At 32.5% G+C, this 26,872-nt stretch overlaps 4 protein-coding genes across 4 annotated transcripts; all 4 read right to left on the reverse strand.

Moving 5' to 3' along the window:
* Nucleotides 1–7,514: 7,514 nt before the first annotated feature.
* On the reverse strand, nt 7,515–9,912 carry LOC106718007 (glucose dehydrogenase [FAD, quinone]-like). Its single transcript, XM_045679814.1, has 3 exons — nt 9,855–9,912; nt 9,439–9,572; nt 7,515–9,131 (listed from the first exon to the last, which is right to left on the reverse strand). Exons 1-3 carry the CDS (start codon nt 9,910–9,912, stop codon nt 7,545–7,547), a joined length of 1,779 nt encoding a protein of 592 aa, XP_045535770.1. The 3' UTR covers nt 7,515–7,544.
* A 693-nt stretch (nt 9,913–10,605) lies between these two features.
* Nucleotides 10,606–13,325, reverse strand: LOC106718159 (glucose dehydrogenase [FAD, quinone]). Its single transcript, XM_014512170.2, has 4 exons — nt 13,247–13,325; nt 12,734–12,894; nt 12,361–12,494; nt 10,606–12,259 (listed from the first exon to the last, which is right to left on the reverse strand). Coding segments are annotated over exons 1-4 (1,881 nt in total). The 5' UTR covers nt 13,249–13,325; the 3' UTR covers nt 10,606–10,675.
* Nucleotides 13,326–14,408: 1,083 nt separating this feature from the next.
* LOC106718008 (glucose dehydrogenase [FAD, quinone]-like) lies at nt 14,409–17,905 on the reverse strand. Its single transcript, XM_045679815.1, has 4 exons — nt 17,844–17,905; nt 17,376–17,509; nt 16,300–16,433; nt 14,409–16,085 (listed from the first exon to the last, which is right to left on the reverse strand). The coding sequence occupies exons 1-4, from the start codon at nt 17,903–17,905 to the stop codon at nt 14,514–14,516; spliced, it is 1,902 nt and encodes a 633-aa protein (XP_045535771.1). The 3' UTR covers nt 14,409–14,513.
* A 4,009-nt stretch (nt 17,906–21,914) lies between these two features.
* LOC106718125 (deoxyhypusine hydroxylase) lies at nt 21,915–24,590 on the reverse strand. The gene is made up of 4 exons (XM_014512131.2): nt 24,231–24,590; nt 23,701–24,024; nt 23,270–23,459; nt 21,915–22,309 (listed from the first exon to the last, which is right to left on the reverse strand). Exons 1-4 carry the CDS (start codon nt 24,508–24,510, stop codon nt 22,189–22,191), a joined length of 915 nt encoding a protein of 304 aa, XP_014367617.2. The 5' UTR covers nt 24,511–24,590; the 3' UTR covers nt 21,915–22,188.
* Between the last annotated feature and the right edge of the window lie 2,282 nt (nt 24,591–26,872).

The raw sequence follows: 26,872 nt of genomic DNA on the forward strand, positions 1-26,872 counted from the left end.
CTAAAATGTTTGAAGAATGGCGCCAACTGTAAAAGAATACAAACAGAGATTTTTTTTGTTTTTTTCTTCACCCATTCTGGGTAGGCAAAGGGAACTATCCCCAAACGGCCAAGTCTTCAGTAGATTATTTTTATTGATATGAAATGAAAATGAAATTTAATGAGATGAAATAAAATGAAAGCTAACCTAATTCATTGAATCAAATCATTAAATCTGGTATTGTAACAAATTAGGAGCTTCTTTTTAGAAATATTTGCATGTCGAATCGTCAACGACCGAGCTCTTACCGATCGGCTTGATACTCTGGCCTTGCGGAGGGACGTCAGTTCCCTCTGCATCTTTTATCGTTTGTACCACGGGGAGTGTTCCGAAGAACTGTTTGGAACGATTCCTGCCGCCGAGTTTCGTCATCGGACGACCCGACAGACCGCCAGGTACCATCCATACCATCTGGACGGCCGGCATTCCACAACAGTGCGGTTCTCGCGAAATTTCTTGCCGCGCACGGCCGCGTTGTGGAATGGTCTGTCCTCGGCGGTATTTCCAAACCACTACGACTTACGGTCCTTCAAGAAGCGAGCGTATCACCATCTCAAAGGTCGGCAACGCATTTGCGATTCCTCTGGTATTGCAGATGTCCATGGGCGTCGATGAACACCTTGGTGTTCCCGCTGCTCGTTAGCCCCCTTCTCTTATAAAAAAAAAAAAAAAAAATGAATCTTAAAAACTTCAATGATTTTTTTTGTAAGAACTTCGAGGTTGGTTTTTTCTTTTTACTAGACATTATTTTGACAGTTGGAAAAGAGAACGCACGAGTTTGGAAAAGCTAAAGAAAAAGCACGAGTAAAAAATTGTTTTATTACAGTTGCTCAAAAAGGGATCGGAGGGTATTGCAGGGACGAAGAGCGTTCGGAATGTGGGCTATTACATACTCTTGTTTTATATACTCGTAATGAAATATACTATTTCGAACCTTCTTTTGATTTTGTCCTGTTGGTCACGTCTTTCCCGGACGCTCTGATACATCACACTTGCACGTGAACTTCACATATATCAATTATCAACTCGTTCGTTTACCATTCGAGTCGCCGACAATCGCCCAACATAGTTGAACTTACGACCGTGTCGTGATGCGTAATTTAAACAAAATGACAGCACGTCTCCAAGTTTATAATTTAACGATTAACGGACTTTTATTAACGGAAGTTGAATTTAACGGAAGTTAACAAAAGCGTTAACACTTTTTGAAGTTAACTTAAAAGTTAATCCGTTAAGCAAAATGTTAACTTCGTTAATTAACGATTAACGGATTAACGAGTTAATGCCCAGCTCTGGTCACAGATAATAAACTCAACCTCTATGGCAGAAATATTCAAAGGAATTTTTTTGCATTACTTTTTTGTTTTAATATTTTTTCATGAATCATAGGTGTAATAGTAATAAAGGGTCATACGTATGTGAGATGATTTATAGGCCCATTATTCACGACTTCATATGATACGGGTCAAAATGGGTGGCACACAGCCGTGATAAATGTATAATTTTGACACGTACCAAGTATACAAAACTTTGGACTGGCTATTTTAAGGTTTGAATCTCCTACTAAGTCAATTTAGTAAAAATAAAAATATTTAAGTAATAAAATAAATAATTTTATCACATTTCACAATGTAGATAAATAATTCAAAATAAAATTATTTTCTTATACAACTACATTTTATTTAAAAAATATGTGACCTGATTCTAGTTTATACTCAGTTTATACACCTGCCATTTTATTTTTATTTTTACATCTTTAATATTTCTATCTACCATACAAGTTACCAAAAATGTAAAGTTTATTGTAATCTTATTAATACTTAATGTTTGAAATAGTAATTGTACGCAAACTGTATTAAGCTTTCTCCGAAAGCCAAGAGTTTAACTCCACGAAAAAAAATGTACTTCGTTTTTTTTTCGTTTTATAAACTTCTTAGGAATTGTACTTACAAACTTTATTAGTTAACTAAGTATTAACTTGTAATAAAAAAAACTCACGAATTGTCAAACCTCTGAACGTTCCATAAAAGTCGTATCCCGAAATTCGCAAAAGTACACTCGAATGCAACTTGGTCGCCACAACATTTGTTAAGAAACAAATTAAATCGCTCCCGGAAGCTGCTTGATTTGAAAGCTTTATAAACTTTAACGATACAACTGAATTTCGAGAAGTTGCGGGTTAAAACAACTTCTGTTCCTAGTTAAAACTTACACAATCTTAATACTTGTACATTATCACGAATTCGGTTACACTGTACTCAACTTCTAAGTTGACATTCGCACTTCTTAAATTTCGCACAATACAAGAAACAGCAAATATATTTAAAAATTTACGAAATTATCCTTTGACAAAATTAAATAAAATTTTAAAGCTTTATTATTTACATTACCACTTATTACGGAAATAACGTATCTAATTTAACTATATCAAATGTAATCTAGAGCTAAAGTCAACTCCAATTTCATATTTACACCTCTCCTTATCTTGTAAACATTTTATACGTTTGCAGCACACATTGTTTGTATCGTAATTTCCCTTAATAAAAAAGAAATGGCATCATGAAACATTAAATCTCGTATTATACTTTCTTACGTGTAACATGAGCGGAGAAAATTTTCTTTATAAGGGTGTTTTGCCATGTTTTATTACACGAAAGGGCGAAAGTAATAAAAAAAGATCTAAATCACTGATTATATCTCTTTAATTGTTTCCGCGATTATTTCTTACCTTAGATATATTCGATACTACATCAAAGAAATCGGCACTATGTTTATTATGATTAAAGGACTTTATTACTTTTGTTATCGTTACTTTTAAAACTTTCAACTTTGTCTGACCTTTCAAGATTTACGTTGCTTTGTTTTGCATCTATTTAATCAATGAATTTTAAATTTTTAGTTTCGATTTAAATTAGTTGGATTTTACATGTCAAAATCAGATCTACTTCACCATTACATAATGTTGCCGGCCTTTTCATGAAGTGAATTTTTCCCCTTCCTATACATCCTTCGTCAAATACACTTCCCCTTCCCATCCTTATAAGAAAGGGATGAAAAGGGGAAGAAGACTAACTAAATAAATAGTTGAAATTCAAATTATACATAGAGGTTTAGATTTCTAATTCAAAATTATTTTATACATGTTGCTTTATGAAGCCCATTCATTCAACGAAATGTTTGAACTATAAGTAAACGAAGGGCAACCGCAAATGTTGGTTTCCACTATTCATATTCAATGAGCTTCTAATGAATAACATGAAATTAACTAAGTCGATATATGTATATATAATTAAATGTTAAATAAAAAATACTCATAGGTATATCTCTTCTTATGATAAAAGCTTTCATTAGAAAAATTCTGATTGAAAATGTTATGTTATTTTATTACATATGTATTAAATGTATTAAATTATTCTTATAAATAACTATTATACAAACAGTCTCGGAAGTTTATTTCCAACCCATTTAAGTGTAACATTTAACGTGCTAAATTATATCTCTAACAGTACTTTGTTGTCCGATATTCGACGCTAAGTGGGGAGGGTATTTAATTCTTTGACTGGTCCTACCTAGCGAATTTAAGTAAAGAAGTAGTTAATAGACGGAACTTAAATTACCCGCATAAGCTTTGCTGTTCATTTGAATCATATTCATTCCATGAAATATAATTCTCCCTTTCTATCCTTAAAACGAATAAGGCTTCAAATTATGAAAGAAAACATAAGATCTAACTTTGTTTCGCTTTTGTTTTTATTCGTTTGACTTAGAAAGGTGGTAATGTTTTAGCAGGTGTCCATTTCTTTGGGACGGCTTAACCTCATTGGAAATGTAATGTGTAGTTAAAGATAAAATCAAGCTTCTTGTTTTTTAAAATTAATGTTCACTTTTTGTGACCCAAACAAACATTACAGACAAACGTTACAGTTACTTTTGGTTCGTTAACCTTGATAAATAGCTCGCAGTAAGCTGTTTACCACACGAATATGAAGCGCAGAATATGATTGTTGAAACGGTATACACAAACATATAAGTTAATGCGTTATTTTTTGGCAGCGTTGCACTCATACACTATTAATGATTATTTTAAACATCAACTAATCACAGTCGCAAAAAATATTAGTATTGTACAGTCAGTGAAATTTGCAGTGTTTTACTTGTAGAAAAATAGCCTTGTTGCAAAATAACCAATTAGGATGCTCAAACGACATAATCGTAAAAAGCAATCATGCGTATACCCCTGACCGACCTTTTTTCCGTACAGAAAAATTTAAAAGGTGCGTCTTATTGATTATTATTCCAAGTTGAAGTCTCCACACGAAACTTTCAAACGACTGTCACTTTTAAGGTGGAATACCGCCAATTTCCCCGATTGTACACATTTGTATAAATACAACTATGTTAAAAAAAATCTCAGCTTTCAATTTAAAACGATTAACGGTTACTGAGTTAAACCGACATACCAGAGAAGAATAAGAATGCAATAATACTTTAGTCTTTCAAAATGCATAAGGTATAAGAGTAAATAAAAAAAGACATCGTTGCGTACTATGCAACGCTAACGGAAGCGTACACTCGCCATTACCCTCCTGTCAGTCAGACAAAACTGCTTTAGCTTTTATGAAAATGATAAAGGTTTCAATATCTCAGTCAGAAGCTGTAAAGATGTTGGGCAATAAATTCTTATAGGTAGCGAGACAAAAGTGGCGCTGAAATCGTAAAGTTTTAATCTTACCGATGGATTTCTTAGAGTCCATAAAACTGCTGCCAGTCACTATTGTCTTGGTATAATGAATATAAAATTTACCTTAACCGTAGTATTGTACGTATTATTTACCGTGGCATTGGGGAAAGTCTATGTCCACCTATAGGCAAATAATCGCTGATGATGATAATGTAGTGTTGTAAAGTATGAGGTCGCCGATTTGTCGAAATTAAACCATAATTCAAAATTAAAGATTTATAATTATCAGATAAAAATATTTTTATGTACTTCTTCATCACATAATCTTTAACTATTTCTTTCAAATTCATTCATTCTCCTGATTTCTAAAAGTTTTCCCTTCACATGTAACGATCGGGCGAAAGTGAGTCATAGTGTCGGTCGAGTCCTTAAACCGTCCATATTTATAAAATACTTAAGAAGGGCGATATTAAGAGCACCCGAAATCCACTTGCATGTATACTTAGGTGTTTCAGGACCGCGCCAAATGGAGGTCAGTGGTCTCTGCCTATCCTTCTGGGTTCCGTGAGTTATTTTGTTATTTTATGTAATGATAAATAAATCTTCAAATTGAAAAAGAAAAAAAATTAAGATCTAAATTAACTGTAATTCAAAGAAATAGATTTGTAAATAATAGTTTTAGAAATTTAATGTGTATTTAGAAACGTTTTGGGTATATTTGAATTTCTAATATGCATGAGAAGATAAAATATTTTAAATTAAATTATACTAAAAAAGTGGGTAAATGAATAAGCTGGTTAATATTCTAACAGACTAGTTTTAAAAGATAATAAATACATTTGTTTTTAAATATCTCGCTCTAATAATGGAATAATTAAACGCCTAATGGTTTTTGCAAACGTTTTATAATTTTCCATTTTATTTCGTTAATTTAATAACCTATTTGAATATAAGATTTTAAGCATAAATCGCTCACTCATTTTTGATTCGCTGCTCGAATATGAATAAGTGTAAAAGCACGTCGGAAGAATTCACTTTTCATAACTTCTTGAATAAACGGTCCTTAAATGTGAGTCTCTCAAAAAATTCAGATGTTATAATCGCTTATTCCATCTGGTAGTGATTTTCTGCATTGAATGATGTAATTTAAAAGTTTTATAAAAAAGAGAAGCGAAACCTACGCACGCTAGAAGTATTTATATACCAGTATATATTCTAACAGTGGTAGACGCAAGCAACAACATTTGTTGCACGACAGGCGTGAAGTGGAAGCAATTTTCGCTTTTCGTCCGATGTGTGTAGTGCCGGAGGCCTAATTTTAATCCTCTTCCCCTTTTCACCGTTTTCTTATAAAGGAAAGGATGGGAATGGGATGTAGATTTGTCGAATTAACCTATGCGTTAAAATTTACTTTATGTACATCTCCTTCTCCTACGATTAAAGGTAGGCAAGGCATCTGCAATTGCGAATATCTTTTGGGAGCGGTCGCTTCTCTATTTCAGCGAATCATGTGGTCGATTGCCACAGTTTGATGTAAAAAAAAACTATATTTTTGATGTTATTATGAAATTGACACTATATCTTTTCTATCTAATATATAAAATTCTCGTGTCACAGTTTTCGTTGCCATACTCCTCCGAAACGGCTTGACCGATTCTCATGAAATTTTGTGAGCATATTCAGTAGGTCTGAGAATCGGCCAACATCTATTTTTCATAACCCCCCCCCCCATTTTTTAACTGCTGCGGACGGAGTCGCGGGCGACAGCTAGTTATATATATAGTTTCTATAGTAGTTTAACATAAAAAAAACACGGCAACCCATTTATGATTTCATAAACAAGTTTTTCGAGGATATAAGGCGAACAAATTGAGGTCCATAATATTTTTATCCTTTACTAACAAGCGCGAAAATGTTTACATTCACACACAATGTACATTATGTTTTGTATAAAAAAAACATCGAATGAAGCTCATACTAAAGAGGATCAACTAAATTAATAATAAAAATTACGTATGGAAAAAGTTTAAATACTTTTTATAATAATTGACTAAACTTTTCGTCTACTCTACTTTTTAATATGAAATTAAAGTAACGCTTTACATAATAATTATTGTTACCATTTTAAAATTGATTCTTGGCTATGATCATCTTACAGTGAATTTTGAATGCAACAACACTTAGAGTGACCACTTTCTCTTTGAAAAAATAAAGACAACAATATATCTCAACACCGGGAAACCCATGTTTAAGAGCAGACATATTTAGATTATAAATAAGAGGACGAGAAATGAAATAGTTATTAAACTAAAGAGAGATCTACAGACCGAAGTTGCTTATTGGAATTCATGGCTTTCAAGAGATTGATCCTAAACGATTAGTTAACAGAAGTCTACGGCAAGTGCGGTTTTAAAATTCAAAATTATCTCTTTTGTTACATTGACTAAAGTTCAAACTATCTTACTGACCTAAAAGCTTTAATTAAAACTCATATTTGGCTATTATTCGGTTATAAAATTGAAAAGAGAATTTTTGTAAATAAGACAAGAAAAGTTGGAGGTATATTTATAAAAGACTATATTTTTGTAACAAATAGGCGTAGGCCTAAGAAAGCATTATAACAGGGTGTTATTTTTTATAGAAAATATATAATAGACAACAACTTTTTATGTGTTAATTATGTATTTATTTTTAATGATCACATCGAAGATTGAAGATTTTTTAAGTCTAATAAGGATGAAATTTCGTAATAGGTTAATGAAAATAATAGTCTTTAACAGGAGACACACATATATCGATTGTAGCAAATAGGAACATATATGAATTATAGACTGCGATCTTCAATTCTTTCCACAATTCCATGATCTTCTTTTATCAAATCGGAGCCACGCTCCCCAATCATGATCGTAGGCCCGTTAGTATTGCAACTTGTAATATAGGGCATTATGCTGGCGTCAATAACCCGCAATCCTTTGACATGATGTACCCGCAGACGACTGTCCACGACTGCTGAACTTGGATCAGGCCCCATCGCACATGTTCCTACAGGGTGGTAAATTGTATTCACAATTTCTGGAGTTATACATCTCCAGTAGTCGTAAGTATTATGTTTGTATTTATTGCATTTTGTCCAATTATATCTACCAATAAATGCATCAATACTTTTAAAATAATCAGTTTCAACAATACCAGTCAGCATCCGGATACCCTCTACGGTTGCTTCAATGTCTCTTTCGTCTTCCAAATAGTTTGCATATATCAATGGGTGATCGAATGGATTACTTGTATTTAAATATATATTTCCACGGGAGTATGGACGTAGAAGGTTAAAACGAAAAACAAAGGAGTCATATTTTTCCGTCAGCTCACTGAAACTTTGGTATATCGGTTCTTTAAATATAGAAAATATGCTTTTTGCATACGACGAATTCTTATCCGATAAATCCAAATGCACTTGAAATTCTGGATGCGTAGCCTTTCTGTTTCTTGAATAAAATGCTATTATATGAGAGGCACTGGGTTGTGCTAAATAACCGGTACGATTATAAGCGTAAAGCGCAACACCTAAATACTTATCAATTTCGTTTTGAGCGCGAGGCTTACTACCAAATATTGGCACATGTATGATAATGTGATCTTGTAAATTTTTACCTACTCCTGGTAAATCTACTTTACAATCGATATTTTTTGATTCCAAATGTTTTTTCTCTCCAATTCCTGACAACATTAATAATTGTGGTGAATTTATAGAGCCTGCACTAATTATAACTTCTTCGGAAGCGAATACTTTTATTTCTTTGCCTCTGTATTTTACTACTACTCCGTATGCTTTAGAGTTACTATCTAGCAGGATTTTTACAACGAAAGCATTCTTTATTAACTTAAAATTTTCTCTGTGTTGTATTTGACTCAAATACGTAGTAGCTGTGCTGGCTCTTCTTCCATTAGAAGCAGTATCTCTCGATAATCCCGCACCAAGAAGATTAGCCAACTGTAAGTCATCGTGAATTTGTAAGCCCATCTGATTGTACGAATTGAGAATATTTTCGAATACTTTCTCGTCCGTCCAATTAAATGTGTTAATAACCTGAGGTCCATTTAATCCATATAGATCTCTTATTTTAGGATTTCGTAACAACTTATGATCTTGGAAACTTTCTAATTTTTTGTAATATTTAAAAATAATATCTGCTCTCCATTCCTTATTTCCAAGCTCGTACCACTTGTCAAAATCGAAAGCGAGACCTCTAAAATATATCATGCTATTAATTCCACTTGATCCACCGAGCATTTTTCCGCGAGGCCAATCTATACTTTCTTCGACATTTGCAGAATTAGTTCTTCCTGTTGGAACAGTCTTGTACTGCCAGTCGAATTCAGTACCAAATAATCTTTGGTCATATTGAGGTACCTGAAAAGAAAAATAGAATATTGGTTAAAAGATTAGAATTCATGCCAATGCAGTAACATGAAATTCACTAAAATTCAAAGGCAGGATGATAAAATAGAATTAATGTGGCTATGAATTATTTAACATGGAACTTAGAAAGTATACAAGCATGATACATACATTTAAATTATTAAGATTACTCTTATCTTTACCACCGAAATTAATTTCAAAGACCTTACATTAAAGACTGTCGAGTACACAAACGCTGTTCTAATTAAGTATGTGACTATTATATTTAAGCTACTTTCAAAAAATTGTTAATACTAACGTAAGATTCTATTGGTGGGTCACCACCCGCTTCTATTAATAACACTTTCCATGTCTTAACTTCGCTTAGACGATTAGCCACAACACATCCAGCTGATCCTGCGCCGACAATTATGAAATTAAATTTATCACCATCTGAAATAAATAAATAAAATTATAGCAATTAACGTTGTCTTAGATAACATTTTGTAAAATGCCTAGTCATCTAAAAATTATAAATCTCTATAAATTCAAACAAGATTGACATATTTGAATTACGAAAAGATATTGTAATTATCATTTTCAATAATAATTTGTTTCACAATTTGTATATTTTTAACCAACGTATTAATGAATTCAAAAATATTTCCGTCCATTGTTACAATGATAAAATCTTGAAATCTTGCATACTTTAAGTAATATAGAGGTATTTTTTACCTTTGATATCTGCACTCGGCTCCCACTTATCAGATATAAAACAGGTCGAAGCAACCATAAAATGAAAAGTTGACAGGATATCTTGAAATGCATCACCAGTACTTGGCTTCGTACAGCTATCCTTAAGATAATGTGGAAAGTTGATATCTATATGATTCCTGAAATTGATATTAAATCCATAATTTTAAGTAAGTGAACACCTCTAAAATCCCCCAAGATTTAACAAATCCACCAAGAGAGGAACTAGTACAGTGACCCTAAAGTGAGATCAAGTGTTTAGTGAGTTTGGAGATATGATAATGAAAAATCAAAAGCTAAGGTTATTTAAAGCAATACAAATCAATAAAGTTTAATTTTTACCCTATCATCTTCGAACAATTCATGAATAACACCTTACGACTAACATTTACTCGGCACACTCCTTGCGTACTCCCACTTGAACTATAATATATAGGTATATGAGTATGTACGAAACTTGTTTCATAGTTAATTTACTATAGATAAGAAAATTAAAATTTTCACAGATAAATACTACATTTTTGGTATACATAATTAAATGTTTTTTAATACGGTGAAACAGGATTAGGAAATATTTGAGTGGGGGATCACTGATCTAGGAAATATGTAAGTACATATTTAAATCAATCCTTATTAAATAAGATGAAAAGAAAATACAATCATTTATATTAATATTTTAATAAATAGTATTTCAGTCATTTTGAATGATCTAAACAACTAAACCAAGCAAAGTGACATTAGTATCAAAATGTTCACTCCGACTAAGTTCACCAACACCTATTTTTGTACAGAAGCCACAAATCTTAATGTCCATTTTTATTCAAATCTTTAATTCCATGATCTTCTTTTATCAAATCGGAGCCACGCTCACCAATCATGATCGTAGGCCCGTTAGTATTGCAACTTGTAATATAGGGCATTATGCTAGCGTCGATAACACGCAATCCCTTCACATGGTGTACGCGCAGACGGCTGTCCACTACTGCTGAGCTTGGATCAGGCCCCATTGCACATGTACCCACAGGATGGTAAATTGTTGTCACAATCTCTGGAGCTATACATCTCCAGTAGCCGTAACTATTCAATTTGTATTTATTACATTTTGGCCAATTATACCTACCAATAAATGCATTTATACTTTTAAAATAATCGGTTTCGATAATACCAGTCAGCATCCGGATACCCTCTACGGTAGCCTCAATGTCTCTTTCGTCTTCTAAATAGTTTGCATATATCAATGGGTGATCGAATGGATTACTTGTATTTAAATATATATTCCCACGGGAGTATGGACGTAGCAGGTTAAAACGAAAAACAATGCAATCGTATTTTTCAGAAAGCTCACTGAAACTTTGGTATATCGGTTCTTTAAATATAGAAAATAAGTTTTTTGCAGACGAAGAATTTTTACGCCAAACATTCACATGGGCTTCGAATTCCGGATATTTTGCATTTTTATTTCTCGAATAAAATGCTATTAAATGAGGGAAATTGGATTGTGACAATAAACCGGTTCTATTATAAGAGTAAAGCGCGAAACTTAAGTATTTTTCAATTTCATTTTGATAGTCAGGCTGAGTACCGAAAATGGGTATATTTATGGTAAGGTGATCTTGTAAATTTTTACCTACTCCTGGTAAATCCACTTTACAAGCAATATCTTTTGATTCTAAATGTTTTTTCTCTCCAATTCCTGACAACATTAATAATTGTGGTGAATTTATAGAGCCTGCACTAATAATAACTTCTTCGGAAGCAAATACTTTTATTTCTTTTCCTCTGTATTTTACTACTACTCCGTAGGCTTTAGAGTTACTATCTAGCAGGATTTTAACAACGAAAGCATTCTTTATTAACTTAAAATTTTCTCTGTGTTGTATTTGGCTTAAATACGTTGTAGCTGTGCTGGCTCTTATTCCATTATAAGCAGTATCTCTAGATAATCCCGCTCCAAGAAGATTAGCCAAATGCAGGTCTTCTTGTTTTTGTAAGCCTATCTGGTTGTATGATTCTAGAAGGTTTTTAACTAGTTCTTCGTCTGACCTATTAAATGTATTTATTACCTGAGGTCCATTCAATCCGTACAAATCTTTTATATGAGGATTATGTAACAACTTTTGATCTTGTAGACTTTCTAATTTTTTATAATATTTAAAAACAACATCTGCACACCATTCATTGTTACCGAGATCGAACCATTTCTTGAAATCATCAGCAACACCTCTAAAGTAAACCATGCCATTAATTGCACTAGATCCACCGAGCATTTTTCCGCGAGGCCAATCTATACTTTCTCCGACATTTGCACAATTAGTTTTTCCTGTTGGAACAGTTTTATACTGCCAGTCAAATTCAGAACCAAATAAACGGTGATCATACGGTGGTATCTAAAAACGTATAATAAGTTTATTATTATAGTAAATTTAATACTTGATGTCTGATTATCATCTAAATTGTCATTTGTTTCAAAACAGGGTATAATACTAACATAAGATTCCAAAGGTGGATCACCGCCTGCTTCAATCAATAAGACTTTCCAGGATTTAACTTCAGTTAGGCGATTAGCCAAAACACAACCGGCTGTTCCTGCACCGACAACTATGAAATTAAACGTATCACCATCTGAAAAATCAAATTCATTAGCCAGAATTTTTAAATCGCATTGTCACCTTAAATAATATAAGATAGCACTTTTTGGACTCATACTCGTCTCGTTACTCATACACATTTCTCTAAATGTAAAGTAACTTATTTATTTAATTATATTGCACAAATCAAGTTAAAATAATGAATTGAAATGTCTAACAGTGAACACCACATTAAAAAATTGTTAAATATACCTAAATGTTGTATTTATTTACCTTTGATGTCTGCACTCGGCTCCCACTTGTCAGTAATGAGACAAGTCGACGTAACCAGCAAATGGAAAGTTGAAAGGATGTCTTGAAAGACATCACCGGTGTTTGGCTTGGGGCAGGTGTCATTGAGATAATTCCATTGACAGCTATTTTCTAGACATTGCCTGAAATAATTATTATTTAGTTGTGAAAATTAGAGTGAGCTGGCGGCGCACTGTGGAGACATTAAGTCAAGTAAGTCAACCACAATTATAAAAAGTACTCTAAAGTATACAATATGCAATAGCACAGAACAAAATCTATACTAACAGAACTTAAGATTAAAAATAAAACATATTTAAATGTGCAATGATATGAAATTTTCATTTAAAAAGTCATCAATAATCTAATTCAAGAAATAATTTATATTATTATTGTTCTATATATAAAATTTTGATGATGATTTCGAAAACTGAAAAAATCACAGCTACTTTAATCACTATATGCATGGAAATATTAATAATTATTTACACCCACATTTTTCAACCAATTTACTGTCTGTAATTATCAATAACGGAGTAAACTGACTAACACAACAAACGACACTACTGGGCCTAGAGATCTATCGCTGTATAACACTCAGTGGTTTAATTTATATGTCGGTACATTTATATACACATAATTTTTTGAATTTAATACAGATAAGGAAACGCAAAAACCCTATTATTTGATAAATACGATAATTAAACTAACCGTGTTCCCCTACTTTTAATGCAAGAACTCCACTTTTTTTGTGACTGAGTCACAATGTTGTACTATTGTACATATCAAAAAAATCCACAAAAAAAGTCAGCGATGTCATATCACTTTCTTTTACGGTTTTGTCACAATAACCTCTTTAATTTAAAATCGTATGTTATTTGCGGCGCTATTTTTTCGGTTGTAATGTTAATCCTCATCAAAATAAATGTGTTCTTTATCAGGGAAATTTTATGTAAATTATGGTTTAAGAAATCTTACCTTAAATTAAGATTACCTTTACCAGTATATAATTCTGGCGAATAGTTTCGAAGATATCAAGATCACAAAAAGTAAGCGCTACCGAAAAACCAGCTCGCGGACAAGGAACACCCGTGTTTACAAGGTTTTTACGAAAAGAGTTTTGTATAACTTTTGGCACCCGGGCGAAGTTGGGCAGGTTATTAAAATGTTCATTAGTTTCTGAAAAATACGCAGGAAAATGTTTTCATCTTCATATTAACATTTACTAAGGCCTATTGAAGAAAAAACAAATTCCTTAGTGTTAGTCCTTCTCCTCTGAAATAAGTTTGTAAAATGGGAATAAGTTTCACCCACAATCGAAGCCTGAATTATTTTTGTAATAAAATGCATTTTTTTCAATAAATTTTACTCAAATTATTTCTATCGTCAGTAATTATAAAAATCGTCGTCTTGGTCTAATTGAAAGAATCAAATCAATGTAATAGATATCAAATATATAATATTGTAAAAACTAATTTCATTAACTCATACCAATATATAGTTCCTGTATCTTTCTGTACACGATTATTAACAGCGAACCTAAATTCTTATAACCACAATAAGAGAAGGAAAAAATATAAAATGGAAACGGAAAAGCGGGAAAAAGAATAGCGTAAATACCAAGTGAAAGAGAAAGTAGACATTGTTTCGATTCAAGAAGTCAAGAGAAAAGCACAGGAAAGAGATTGTTGGGAATTGATCCACATACAAGAACAGTTTTGGCTTTAAATTTCGATGATAATGAAATTATTGCTATCGTATTTTAACTCATTTCTATAATGCCATAATCTTCTTTAATTAAATCAGAACCATGTTCAGCAATCATGATCGTTGGCCCGTTAGTATTGCAACTTGTGATATTGGGCATTATGCTGGCGTCGATAACACGCAATCCTTTAACATGATGCACGCGCAGACGGCTGTCAACGACTGCTGACCTTGGGTCAGGTCCCATCCCACATGTACCCACAGGGTGGTATACAGTCGTTACGATTTGTGGAGCTATACATCTCCAGTAATCCGCACTATTCGTTTTATGTGCATTGCATTCAGGCCAGTTGTATCTGCCCAGAAACCCGTTTATATTCCTAAAGAAACCCGTGTCAACTATTCCTGACAAAATTTGTATACCTTCTACTGCAGCGTCAAGATCTCTTGTATCATCAAAATAATTTGGATATATTAAAGGACTGTCAAAAGGATTATTTGAACTTAGAGAAATATTTCCACGTGAATATGGATGTAACAAATTAAATTGGAAAATATAAATGCTATGTTTTTCAATTAAATTAGCAAATGTTTGTGCAATCGGCTCCTTATATATGGAAAAATAATTTTTAGCTCGCGTTGAGTTTCTAGGAAATATCACCAAATGACTTTGGAAGTCTGGTATCAAAGCATTTTTGCCTTTAGCAAAAAACGCAAGTATATCAGCAATACTAGTTTGAGCCCAGGAACCAGTCCGATTGTAAGCATACAGTGCAACATCTAAATATTTTTCCTCTATATTTTCGTAGCCAGGTTCATTACTAAAAACAGGTATTGTCAGAATCATATGATCTTGTAAATTTTTACCTACTCCTGGTAAATCCACTTTACACTTTATCCTTTTAGCCTCCAAATGGTTCTTCTCTCCAATACCAGACAACATTAACAGTTGTGGTGAATTGATAGTTCCAGCGCTTAAAATTATTTCAAACGTGGCAAATATTTTTATAGTTTTACCTTTTTGTTTAACTAAAACTCCATAAGCCCTATTATTGTTGTCAATGAGGACTTTTAAAACTAGAGCGTTTTTAAATAACTTAAAGTTCTTCCTATTTTGAATGTAACTTAAATAAGTGGTAGCTGTACTAGCCCTTCTTCCATTGTATGCGGTAGCTCTAAATATTCCTGATCCTAGAAGCTGTGCCGTTTGTAAATCTTCTCGTATTTTAAATCCCATTTCGTCATAAGAACTGAGAACTTTTAGAGTAAGATTTCTATACGTGCTATTAAAAGTATTGATGACTTGGGGTCCGTGTAAGCCGTATGCATCTCTTATTAAAGGATTTTGTAACAACTTCTCATCTTGAAGACTTTGGGACTTTTTGAAAAACTTGCGAAGAGTATCTGGATGCCACTCAGGGTTACCAAGGTTAAGCCACTTTTCGTAATCATAAGGTAAACCTTCGAAGTAAATCATGCCATTAATACCACTGCTCCCTCCCAGCAACTTTCCTCTCGGCCAGTCCACTTTTTCTTCGACATTTGCTCGATTTATTCTCCCGGTTGGCGCAGTCTTGTAGTTCCAATCGTATCGAGTTTTTCTTAAACTTTTGTCGAGCTGTGGTATCTAAAATAAAATATACATGTAATAATTTTTGGTAGGTGCCTTACAAATAATACTTTCAAGAGAATTACCTTAAGAAAATTGAGAATGGAAAAGTTAAAATAACGGACTAACGCCAAATAATAAGTGATCACTGTACATTTCTTGGTTTTATGAAACCAGAGAAACTATGTCGACTTTTAAAACCACCAAAAACTATATTGATCTTGACACTTACATAAGATTCTATAGGCGGATCACCACCAGCTTCTATCAGTAATACGCTCCATTTTGTTACTTCAGTTAACCGATTGGCCACTACACAGCCTGCAGAACCTGCTCCAACTACTATAAAATCGAATGTGTCATATCCTAAAACAAAAGAAACGTGTAGTAAATATGCATGAGGGGTGACATCGACTCATCAAGTCCTCGACCACCCAGCACCGCCACGTTTCGCGATCGCCGAGGCAACCACTCGTCGTTGCTTCGACGTCGCCGATGGAGTGGGATAAAGATATAAATTTGTTAGTTAAACGTTATGGCATTCTCGCTTGCACGGGTGGTAATTGCGGCGAGTTAAGGCGATCGCGAGGCGGGACGGTACCGAGTGCATGAGGTGTGGATGAATGCGTGTTTATAATCTCGAGGCTACAATGCTATCACGAAAGGATATATCTTCGAAAATATTACTCTCATACCAGGTCCGAATAGGTCAGGGGCAGTTTAATCCGACAAATTTAAGTATCGTCTGTATATTCTAATATGTGTCAACCAATAACCAGGGGTTCATTATCCTCCGTACCGTTATGAACAGTTAAAAAAAAATAGTTTCGTTTCCATTACAAGTAATACTTTTATCGCATTGAAAAATTTCAGCATTAGCATTTGTTAATCGTAACCCCTTTATTCGTGTTATAAATTGATTACAATTTGAAAGTTGTTTTTAGTTAAATTTTTTTGTAAATTTACGTTTTAACTAGAAAGACCTACTTTCATACATAAATAAACTAAAAAAAAAGTGAACAATTACACCCCAAATTGTATTCCATTTGCGAAATAACCGAAATGTTGTCTACTAATTACTTTTTTTTGCAATTCGATGCGGACGGAGTCGCGGGCGACAGCTACTAATTTATAAATGCGAGTGTTTAGATAGATGTTTGTTTGAAGGTATCTCCAAAACGGCTCAAAATTTGGAGCCGGAAAGAACACATACGCTACTAATTAAGCTTTTTTAATTCCGCGCGGACGGTGTCGCGGGCGACAGCTTATATTTTATAATTTAATAAATAATATAATTCATAGCTTCACCTTTGATATCTGCATTCGGCTCCCATTGGTCAGTTATGAGGCATGTCGACGCCACCATGAAATGATAAGTAGAAAGGATATCTTGAAAGGCAGCACCAGTATTTGGTTTCAAGCAGCTGTCCTTGAGAGAACAGCTAAAATATAATCAAATAAATGAAACCTCTTTTGTAACCACCGGATAACGAATACAAAGCATAAATTAAATTTAATCGTACTGGCCACTTTGACTGATCATTGCAGCGGTGTAGATAAAAATTAAATAAAATTAAAACAATTTAACAGCAGCAATTTAAAACGACTTTTAACACCACGATAGAAATTCACTTTCCAGACTCTGCCATTCTATTACTAGTTAAACAAGCAAAGCACTTTTTAAAGTTAAAAATTACTCCGATAACAAAAAAGGTAATGAGACACAAATATTTGTATAACAGATAAACACGTGCAATAAGTCATTATGCCACACACCTGCAATGTTTAGCTTGCACTAAATTTTTTCCCATTTCATTAAATACTTTTTCATAAGACATTACGTCCATCATTTTTTTCCAAATTAAACCAGAATTGAGTTAAAACAATGTTAAATATTAATTTTATTTAACTTACATTTAATTTAATAAACAAATATTAATAATTTCTGATTTCAATATTGACTTTTATCTGTGATATCACAAGTTATTAAAATCAATTTTAGTTTTGAAGTCTTTACAAAGCTTGGGAACTAAGCTAAACAACTTTCATTCATACACGTTCAATACAAGAACACACAATGGGTTGAGAAAATGAAATAACGTAATCAGTTCATGATACTTTAATACCTGAGCCAGTAATTTTTTCTTTTGTTAAAAATATTTTTTAACAGAAAAGCTACGAAATAGGTGATTTATAGCGCAAATTTCTTCATTGAAAATCTAACCAAAATTGAAAAAGGACCCCATGATGTAGTTAAACATAACAAAATTTAGATACGTATTTTGTAAACTTTACAAATTATTCCCCATTTTAATACGAAATCAATCAATTGAAATGGCTGTCGATTTATCGGATATCAATTTAGGTTTAAAGATCTTTATTTCTCATAAAAACACAATGTTTCGCTTAAAATGAGAAAAAAAAGTAAATATGACATACAGGCTTACGGGTTAATACGTAAAATACGTACACAGAATACAGGATTAATATAAAACAAAATAAACCTTAACACAACTTTAAAAGAGAATCTAAATTGACAGGAATGACAAAGTTATATATGTAGATAAAATTGAGAACAGATTATTACAGTTCGGCGATGACATACAATTTTAGTTTATTTTTTAAACATCAATACAGTTATAATTCTTTATCTCGTCCGGAAGTTTGTTAAACATTTGAACGACTTCGAACAAAATAGTTTTATTTCCATAGTTCGCGGAGTAATTGATATTAATTTGTCTTTGTTACGTAAGTTATCTTTTTTCCAGTTTAATGTTAGACTTAATGTTTTTATTTGTTATGTTCATTATGAGAGTACAGGTTTTAAATTTAAACATTTGAGCATCATTAAGTAATTTTGTTTTATTAGTTCATTAGTTACTACTACTACTAGGGTGGCGCAGTGACCCGAAGTGGGCCTTTGCCTCCGACAACAAGTCTCCACTTTCTCCGATCCCGCGCCGTCCCGGACCTACAGGTCCCGAAGATCCCTATCCACCTCATAGTTCATTACTTGGAGTTCGGTAATCAAAATGATATGAATAAGAATAAATTAGTTGATGCTGCTGATCCCCAGTTTTCTATTAAGTACTCAATATGCGATTTTACTAGAGAATTATTAATAACTGGCTTAACTCTCTTAGGAATACAGCGAGCTACTTTGTAAAGAACTCCTAGAACTGCCTTTAATTTTGACTTAACCGTTTCTTTAAGCGGCTTCCATGTTATTTTGTCATCTACTAGCGACCCGCCCCGGCTTCGCACGGGTGCAATGCAAAATATACCTACTACAGAATAAATGCACAATTTATTTAAGGTACTTAAATGGATAAGGATTAATGCTGTATTGTTTAAAATCACTTCGTAAAAGAATAAAAATGGTTATGCTGGGTTATCCCTAAGAGATAGACATATACCATCGCGGACTTTTTTGTTGAACTTTTTAAGGTGAACAATACTGTAGTACATTAATTTGGTCTATCTCGTAGGGTTCAGCCAGCGTTTGCAATAAAAGCGCAAAAAAACGTACTTATTTACGACATCACATTAGAAAACTTTAAATTTATCAGTGTTTCTCTACTATATTATGCATTTATTATACATACAAACCTTCCTTAAGAATCACTCTATCTATTAAAAAAAACCGCGTCAAAATCCGTTGCGTAGTTTTAAAGATCTAAGCATACATACGGACATACAGCGAAAGCGACTTTGTTTTATACTATGTATTGATTACTAACCCTAAATACTTTTTTTTAAATTGACATATTATAAAAGAATTACCCAATTAAAATAATAATACGCTCCAATGTGTACCAAAAATAGCCAAGCCAAACATATTTGCATATAAAACTTTTTTTTTCTTTTCTTCTTGGCTTTCACACGCAAGTATATTTATTGCATATAAAACTTAATTTATTCATTGTTGAATGTAAATACTTTTTAAAATCTCCCAGATATTCTAAAAAATATGAACTAACATGAAATCATACTATAAACCGAGTCTTAAACAAGGTAAGCCTCATTTATCCCATCTTTATAGTACTAAAGTGAAAAAGATATTCACAGCGGTTTTAAAAGAACATTTACATTTTAGAGGCGTGAATTTAAAACGCTATGAATGGAAGAATATTTAAATTTAGTCGATTGTTCATACCAATGTGTTCAAAGAACATTTTACTAAATATTTTATTATAAATTGCGTAGAATACTTTTAGTATACTTATACTCAAAATTTACAAATGTTTTACTCGTAGTATTAAAAAATATTTTAATATTTAAGATTTATTAAAAATAATTAAATTAATTGTGAATTTTAATTGTTTGTTGTCGGTAAATACAAAAATTACTATTCCGATTTTGAAAAATCCCTTAGTCTATTTTAATAATATTGGTGCCTGATGTAATTCGATTTCTCAGATTTTTTAAAGAGTAGTTTTTAGTGGGATGATAATACGTACTTGTGTTTCGGCAGTGGAAATTGTGGTAAATATTTGACATGTTCATTTTTTTAACAAATACCCGCATCTCCTGTTGCTAGCCGACAAGGGGAATTCAGTTTGTTTTAAAAAATATACAGTTATTCATTTATTCACTTCCTATTTTTATGTTTTTTTTTTCTTCAAAAGTTTTTTGTAACAGTAAGTTATACAACGTTTTAAGATAACTTCTTTCTGCCCTGTCCCACAAATGGTGTGCCATAGGATTCGAAGTATCGCCGCACTCTGCGGTCGCCGTGTGCGTGGGACCACACCGCCGCGTGAAGTTGCTCCACTAGTTCCAGAGTTGTCACACTGATAGGTACTTCGTGTGTCAGCCCAAAAAATGAACCTCGCTCTTCATCAAGGAAGTCACATACCTAAGAATTAATTGCTTTTGTAACATAAACACAATGATAAACCCATGAGCGTTTTTCATGAGACCATTATTCGAATTGTGTCATGACATGAGTTTTCACAGACAAAACACATTTTTATTTCAGTTCATTAGGAAGGTTTTAGAAGGAAAATAAGTTCATGTGTTTCTGACGTGAAAACCGACACAATATTATCGTATACAATACAGTGGAAAATTAATATTTAATAGGTAATTCTATGAACATTTATTAATTAAAAAAGAAAAAAACGTTACTCACGCCCTCGTTAATTATTAAAGTCAAAATAAAAATAACGAATTTCTTCCAAAAAATCATTCTCACAAATGAGTCAGTATTTTTCCCATCTACATTTTGTTTGGAAATTGAAATAACAAATAACATACTACGAAAATTCTTATCGCTTTTTCATTATGTTTCATGAAACTATATTTTTTATTACAAATTCAATTCTCTAAATATATAAGTAAAATCTCCACTTATATTTTTATACACAATTTTAAATTTTTTATAATTTTTTTCGAGTATTTCTACTAGTTAACCTTACACTATGCTAGCAAATTATACATACATCTTAATTTTTTTTAAATTTAAAATATACATTTGAAATTAGCTTTTTAAATATAGATACAATTATAAAAATAAATACTAAATACCATGTAATAGCTAAAGACAGAAATATACTACAAGAGTTATCGCCTTACCTATGACCAATATATAAAGGAATACATTAATGCTAAAATATAGTAATAATGTTTTTGGGAAAACAAGAGAAAAACAAAAATTTGTTCATTATTTATTTAAAATACTGAAATATTATTTTGTAAAACCTATAAATTTCTCTTCCGTATTTATTAAAATTGATAGTTGAAACTAAGCGTACTAATGAATTTAAAGCCAGAGGGCTAGCATGAATACTCGTGAGAACTTTTTCTTTATGTCCAACACAATTTGTATTAAAATTCGTTCAGCGCCCCTTCCGGGCGTAAAGTACACCAATAAATCTCATACAAATTTTGACATATTTTTTGGACGACGTTAGGAATTCGTGCGTCGCAAATACTCGCACTAGGCCCTCAGCTCTCTTTAACTTATTCATTTTAGCTATTAATTGTCACAACACAAAACAAAAGAAACACCTTTAATTTGAACACTTCTGGAATACCCAACTGGCAACATTTATCAATCTTATAACTGTACAAAAGTTTTTTTGAGTTAAATTTTTTTTAAGGCAATTTGCATAACTTTTTAAGCGTTGACTGTGAGTAAAGTATTAGCATACTGGAATTCTGGACTGTTCTCATATTCAGACATATCTAAGGCCACCTCGCAACTCTCTCTAACAACACGTCTTGGATCATTCAGGTACCTATAAACAAAGGTACATTTAAAATTATAAAATTTCAAAATAAAATATATTGTGCATACATGAATGATTAGACCCAGAAGAATCATCGAAATGAGCTCACACCTAATGGTCTCAATGTACAAAAAAACTTACAAATAAGGTACATGAGCTCACATCTATATATATAAAAGAAAGTCGTGTTAGTTACACTATTTATAACTCAAGAACGGCTGAATCGATTTGACTGAAAATTGGTGGGCAGGTAGCTTAGAACCAGGAAAAGGACATAGGATAATTTTTACCCCGTTTTCTATTTTTTATTCTGCGCGGACGGAGTCGCGGGTAAAAGCTAATTAGTAATAAAGACATATGACCATTTTATTTAACTATGTTTTACTGTATCTGAGCGTCAGTGGCTTAGGGGTTTAAGCACTTGACTTGCAATCTGCAGGTCCTGGGTTCGAATCCCGCCATGTACCAATGTGTTTTTCGATTTTTTTATTTACAGTACATTTATCCGACGTTATTATGGTGAAGGAAATTCAAAGATATGTGTGAAGTCAACCAACCCACACTGGGCCAGCGTGGTTGACTATGGCCTAGTCACCCCTAACTTGGAGAGGCTCTGAGCATCTTATTGGGTATGTATAGTGAGCTGATGATGATGATACTGTTATTGAAGCTCAAGCTGGAAATATGCGTCAAAATAAAGATTGTGCTTGCAAATTTCTTAGTTACTTTTACGCCCAATAGAGGCACTGCATAAATCTATCATGAAAATTTGACAAAATTGAGCGATATTACCGTCAAAATGTTTTCTGCTTGAGCCTATGAATGAATTTCAATTGCCAACATATAAAAACATAGTATCAGGAAGTGTGAGAATATGTTTTGATACAAGTGCAATAATTTACTAATTTGTACAAGTAAAGTTCATATAATTTTTTTATATTCAGCCAAAAATGATATCAAAGTACTAACCGCTTTAGAACTTCAATGCATTCATCAGTTGCTATAGAGCCAAGAGCTTCAGCTGCCTCATGTCTGACCATCTCATGCTCATTGGTGTCTTCTAATGTCTGCTTCAAGTACGGCACACTGCGCTCATCTTGCATTTGACCAAACACAAATGCCACTTCATGACGGAATAACGCACTGCTAGCTTTAAGACCTGAAATCAAATCAATTTTATACTTATAATAATTTTTCATAATATAATATTAAGTACATAGCAATAAATGATATACCAATATGTTTTTGCGCAGGTATTGTGGTAATGGAAACACACATAACACAGGTAAAAGACACACAACATGTTGGAGACTTAGAGAGATCTTAGAGATCTTTTGTCAGGTATGTTTGAATGGACCAGACATTAAAGTTATGATACATTGACAAATCAAATCAACTACCTTCACCCAATGCATTGATGCTCTCTGTTGTACCCAAATTTCTTAAACTGAACATTGCTCTGTATCTTTCAAATAAAGATTTAGTTTCATCCATAAGAGTTTTCTTTAAGCAATCAACATCTGATTCAGTACTTGGTGGAGCCGGATCCACTGAGCTATATAGACTTTTTGATAAATTGACATCTTTAGCACTTTCATTTGCAATCCAATTTAACCTTTGCAGAGCAATTTGACAAGTTTCAGCAACTTCAATTGCTTGGTCATGTTGATACTTCTCTAGGATCTCTCTTAGATTTGGGTCTCCAATAGCTCCAAGCGCCTCACCTGGAATATAGAAAAAACTATTGAAGGGTACAAATTTCAAAGTGTTTGGAATTTATTTTTAATGTTAAATATTTAATTTAACATTAAATATTTTTATTTTCAATTAAATTTTGAATCATACACTATGGATGTGTGGACGATAATTCTCTAATTTCTTATCAATGTTATCATGTACGTGAGAACTTAAAAATGATAATAATACATACCAGCTTCATGGCGTACTATAGGGTCTTGTTCTATATCTTCTAACACTTTTCTTAACACCGGAATAGCTCTTTTATCTTGCATTTGGCCTAAACAATATGCTAGCTCGTGTTTTAGCAAAACTGACTCATCTTTAAAACACTCACTAATACATTCTATCGATGTTTCGCCGCCCAAGTTTCGCAAACTGAAAAGTGCTCTAAAACGCTCCTTCATCGGTCTTGACGGGTCGTTTAACACCTTTCCAATATTTTGGATAGCTGACTCGCTAACGTTTACCATTTTTGTATTTAAGAAATATAATTAACAACGATAAAGCGTATAAAACGTGTTCCGTTTTCAAAATTTGTTTTCTGTTCTGTAGTGACATCTGACAGATAAATATGTCACCTTGACAGAATTGTACAGTTTTAAAATTTGAAAAAATTAACCATTAAAAGTGTAAGGTCCATTGAATAATATCTATTTTAACCTTTGTGCACAAAATAACAGAAAATTCATTGTAACAAGTACAAAAGTAGAAAATCAGTGCAGTACAGGTGAGCTTAACTCTAACAGAGTTCTCGTACAGCTGACCCTGAGTTAGAGAGGGGCGTTTATAGGGTAGTAACTATATGTGTACATAACTAAACAAAAATTGATTGACATACATACATAGAACATATTTTATTTGAAATACTACTGAAATAATAAACTTTTTACCGATTCATAACACATAGTTACATTTATACCTATATATATTAAATATGTAATAAGTCTACATAACATACATATCGACATTAGTGAAATATATAAATACTATATATAGACACATTTTCAACTTTGGCATCGATGTTCATTCGCGTATAGAGGATAGAAGAGAATACCAGAGCAGAACAGCACGGACGGTAAAAGAGTTTCCAAAGCGTGAGAAAGTGCGTGAAGAATTTTAAAATGGTGGACTTTTTATACCACGATGGTTGATTTTCAGGCACGAGATAAGTAAAACGATTACAATATGTTTGATTGTATTACTGAAACTCAAAAAATATTAATTTTATGATGCGTACAGTCACGCACTTATAGCAACAACGAGCCGCCATAAAATTTGAATCTTTTGAATATTCCTTACCGCAGCGTGGGGATATATTGGGCAGTCCAGTATCGCCTTCTCAGATTTTAATTGTAACAGATATGTAGAGCTGAAAGTGTTTAAAATAAATCAGTCATCATTTCAACAATCCAAATTATGACATCCGTGTCCTAATCTAAACACATATTTATACATATACATTAAAATCATATTAAACAAGCAACACATAATTGTTTATTGCATTGTTTACTTAGATTTAAAAATAATTGATGTCATTTTTATTAGTCAAATAATGCTCACGCTCTGTGCGCAAAAACAATGCAAATTTACTTATTATATCACATTCACCTTTTTTTGTTGTTTCCACGAATATTAATATTAGTGTTCATATGAGACAGGAAATTATTCCTGACGCAAGCCAGTTAAACACAGTTGTTATATTATTTTTTCCATACATGATTAAAAGTTTGTAAAGAGTCGGATGAGCAAAACTTCCTTAATGGCATTGCTCTTGCAATTGACTAGCTCTACCGATTGTATCCGATTTAATCGATTTCAATTGAATTTTGGAAGTATCTACGGGTAAAGGTTAAAATACGCCTATTTAGAGGTAAGGTTAAAATACGCTTAGTTTAAATACATCCAAAATAACAAGTAAATAAATAAACAATTTCAGTATATTTCAAATTATAAGAATGAATGAATGAATTTAAATGATAACATGAAAGTAATAAAATTAACATTTGAACGAAATGTGTCTAAATGTGTTCACGTATTATAGTATTTATTTAAGGAAAAGTACCTATTCCATCAATTCAACATGTTTCCAGTAATGTGATTGTTGTAACCTAATACTGTTTTCCGTCTGTTGCTATTTTAGAATTCTAAAAAGGATTTGAACAAAGCTCTACGACCGTTCCGTCAATTTTGTTGCTGAAAATTAAACATAGAATACAAATTGTACAAAATTTTATATTTTAGTTATTTTCTGTATTAACTACAATGAATTGAAGCTCATTTAAATATAGTTTAAGTTACTTCCTTTAATTTTCGTCCTTGAGTCGTTATTTGGTTATTAAATAGCGGTAAGAATACGGCGTTTTTCCAGGCCATCCAAAGATACCATCGGCCATATGAATAGAAGTGATCGATATCAAACCAGTAGACCAAATGATCATGCAAACCCGAAGATAGCAGCCACATTCATTTGAACGTGAGTTAAAGCTATTTATTTTAATCAATCATTGTACATTGTTGGAGATGTATAAACAACATAGAAATTGCCTCTTTTATTTAACTTCATATCATAACAGACGTTTTGTATTGTGATACTAAGACATGTCAATTGGAACCGCATTATATTCTTGTTAGATGGAAAAATTGACTACTAAATGAATCGGGCTTTCATCCGGTCAGCGTCCTTATAATGGATTATTTTAATGATTTTAAAAATCTGCTCATACGCCTATACAAAAAAATATTGACATCCCTTTATTATCTTTAAAAAAACAGAAATAGCCATGTTTTTGTACTAGGTGTTCCGGCAGTGTAAACGGTTAGTGCAAAGTTCAT

This window comes from Papilio machaon, chromosome 10 (genome assembly GCF_912999745.1).
Source record: "Papilio machaon chromosome 10, ilPapMach1.1, whole genome shotgun sequence".
Taxonomy (NCBI): Eukaryota; Metazoa; Arthropoda; class Insecta; order Lepidoptera; family Papilionidae; genus Papilio; species Papilio machaon.

Bases quoted from the DNA above. Each gene is read 5' to 3' on its own strand.
- LOC106718008 (XM_045679815.1), bottom strand. From the start codon at position 17,905: ATGTCTTATGAAAAAGTATTTAATGAAATGGGAAAAAATTTAGTGCAA. The intron at 16,434-17,375 runs GTGAAGCTATGA...CTTTTGTTTTAG, and splicing joins GCCGAATGCAGATATCAAAG to GATATGACACATTCGATTTT. The intron at 16,086-16,299 runs GTAAGTGTCAAG...ATTTTATTTTAG, and splicing joins ATCCGCCTATAGAATCTTAT to ATACCACAGCTCGACAAAAG.
- LOC106718159 (XM_014512170.2), bottom strand. The intron at 12,495-12,733 runs GTAAATAAATAC...TTGATTTTTCAG, and splicing joins GCCGAGTGCAGACATCAAAG to ATGGTGATACGTTTAATTTC. The intron at 12,260-12,360 runs GTTAGTATTATA...ATACGTTTTTAG, and splicing joins ATCCACCTTTGGAATCTTAT to ATACCACCGTATGATCACCG.
- LOC106718007 (XM_045679814.1), bottom strand. From the start codon at position 9,912: ATGGTTGCTTCGACCTGTTTTATATCTGATAAGTGGGAGCCGAGTGCA. The intron at 9,573-9,854 runs GTAAAAAATACC...TATTTATTTCAG, and splicing joins GCCGAGTGCAGATATCAAAG to ATGGTGATAAATTTAATTTC. The intron at 9,132-9,438 runs GTTAGTATTAAC...TTTTCTTTTCAG, and splicing joins ACCCACCAATAGAATCTTAC to GTACCTCAATATGACCAAAG.
- LOC106718125 (XM_014512131.2), bottom strand. From the start codon at position 24,510: ATGGTAAACGTTAGCGAGTCAGCTATCCAAAATATTGGAAAGGTGTTA. The intron at 23,460-23,700 runs GTAGTTGATTTG...ATTTGATTTCAG, and splicing joins CATCAATGCATTGGGTGAAG to GTCTTAAAGCTAGCAGTGCG. The intron at 22,310-23,269 runs GTTAGTACTTTG...CTTTGTTTATAG, and splicing joins TGCATTGAAGTTCTAAAGCG to GTACCTGAATGATCCAAGAC.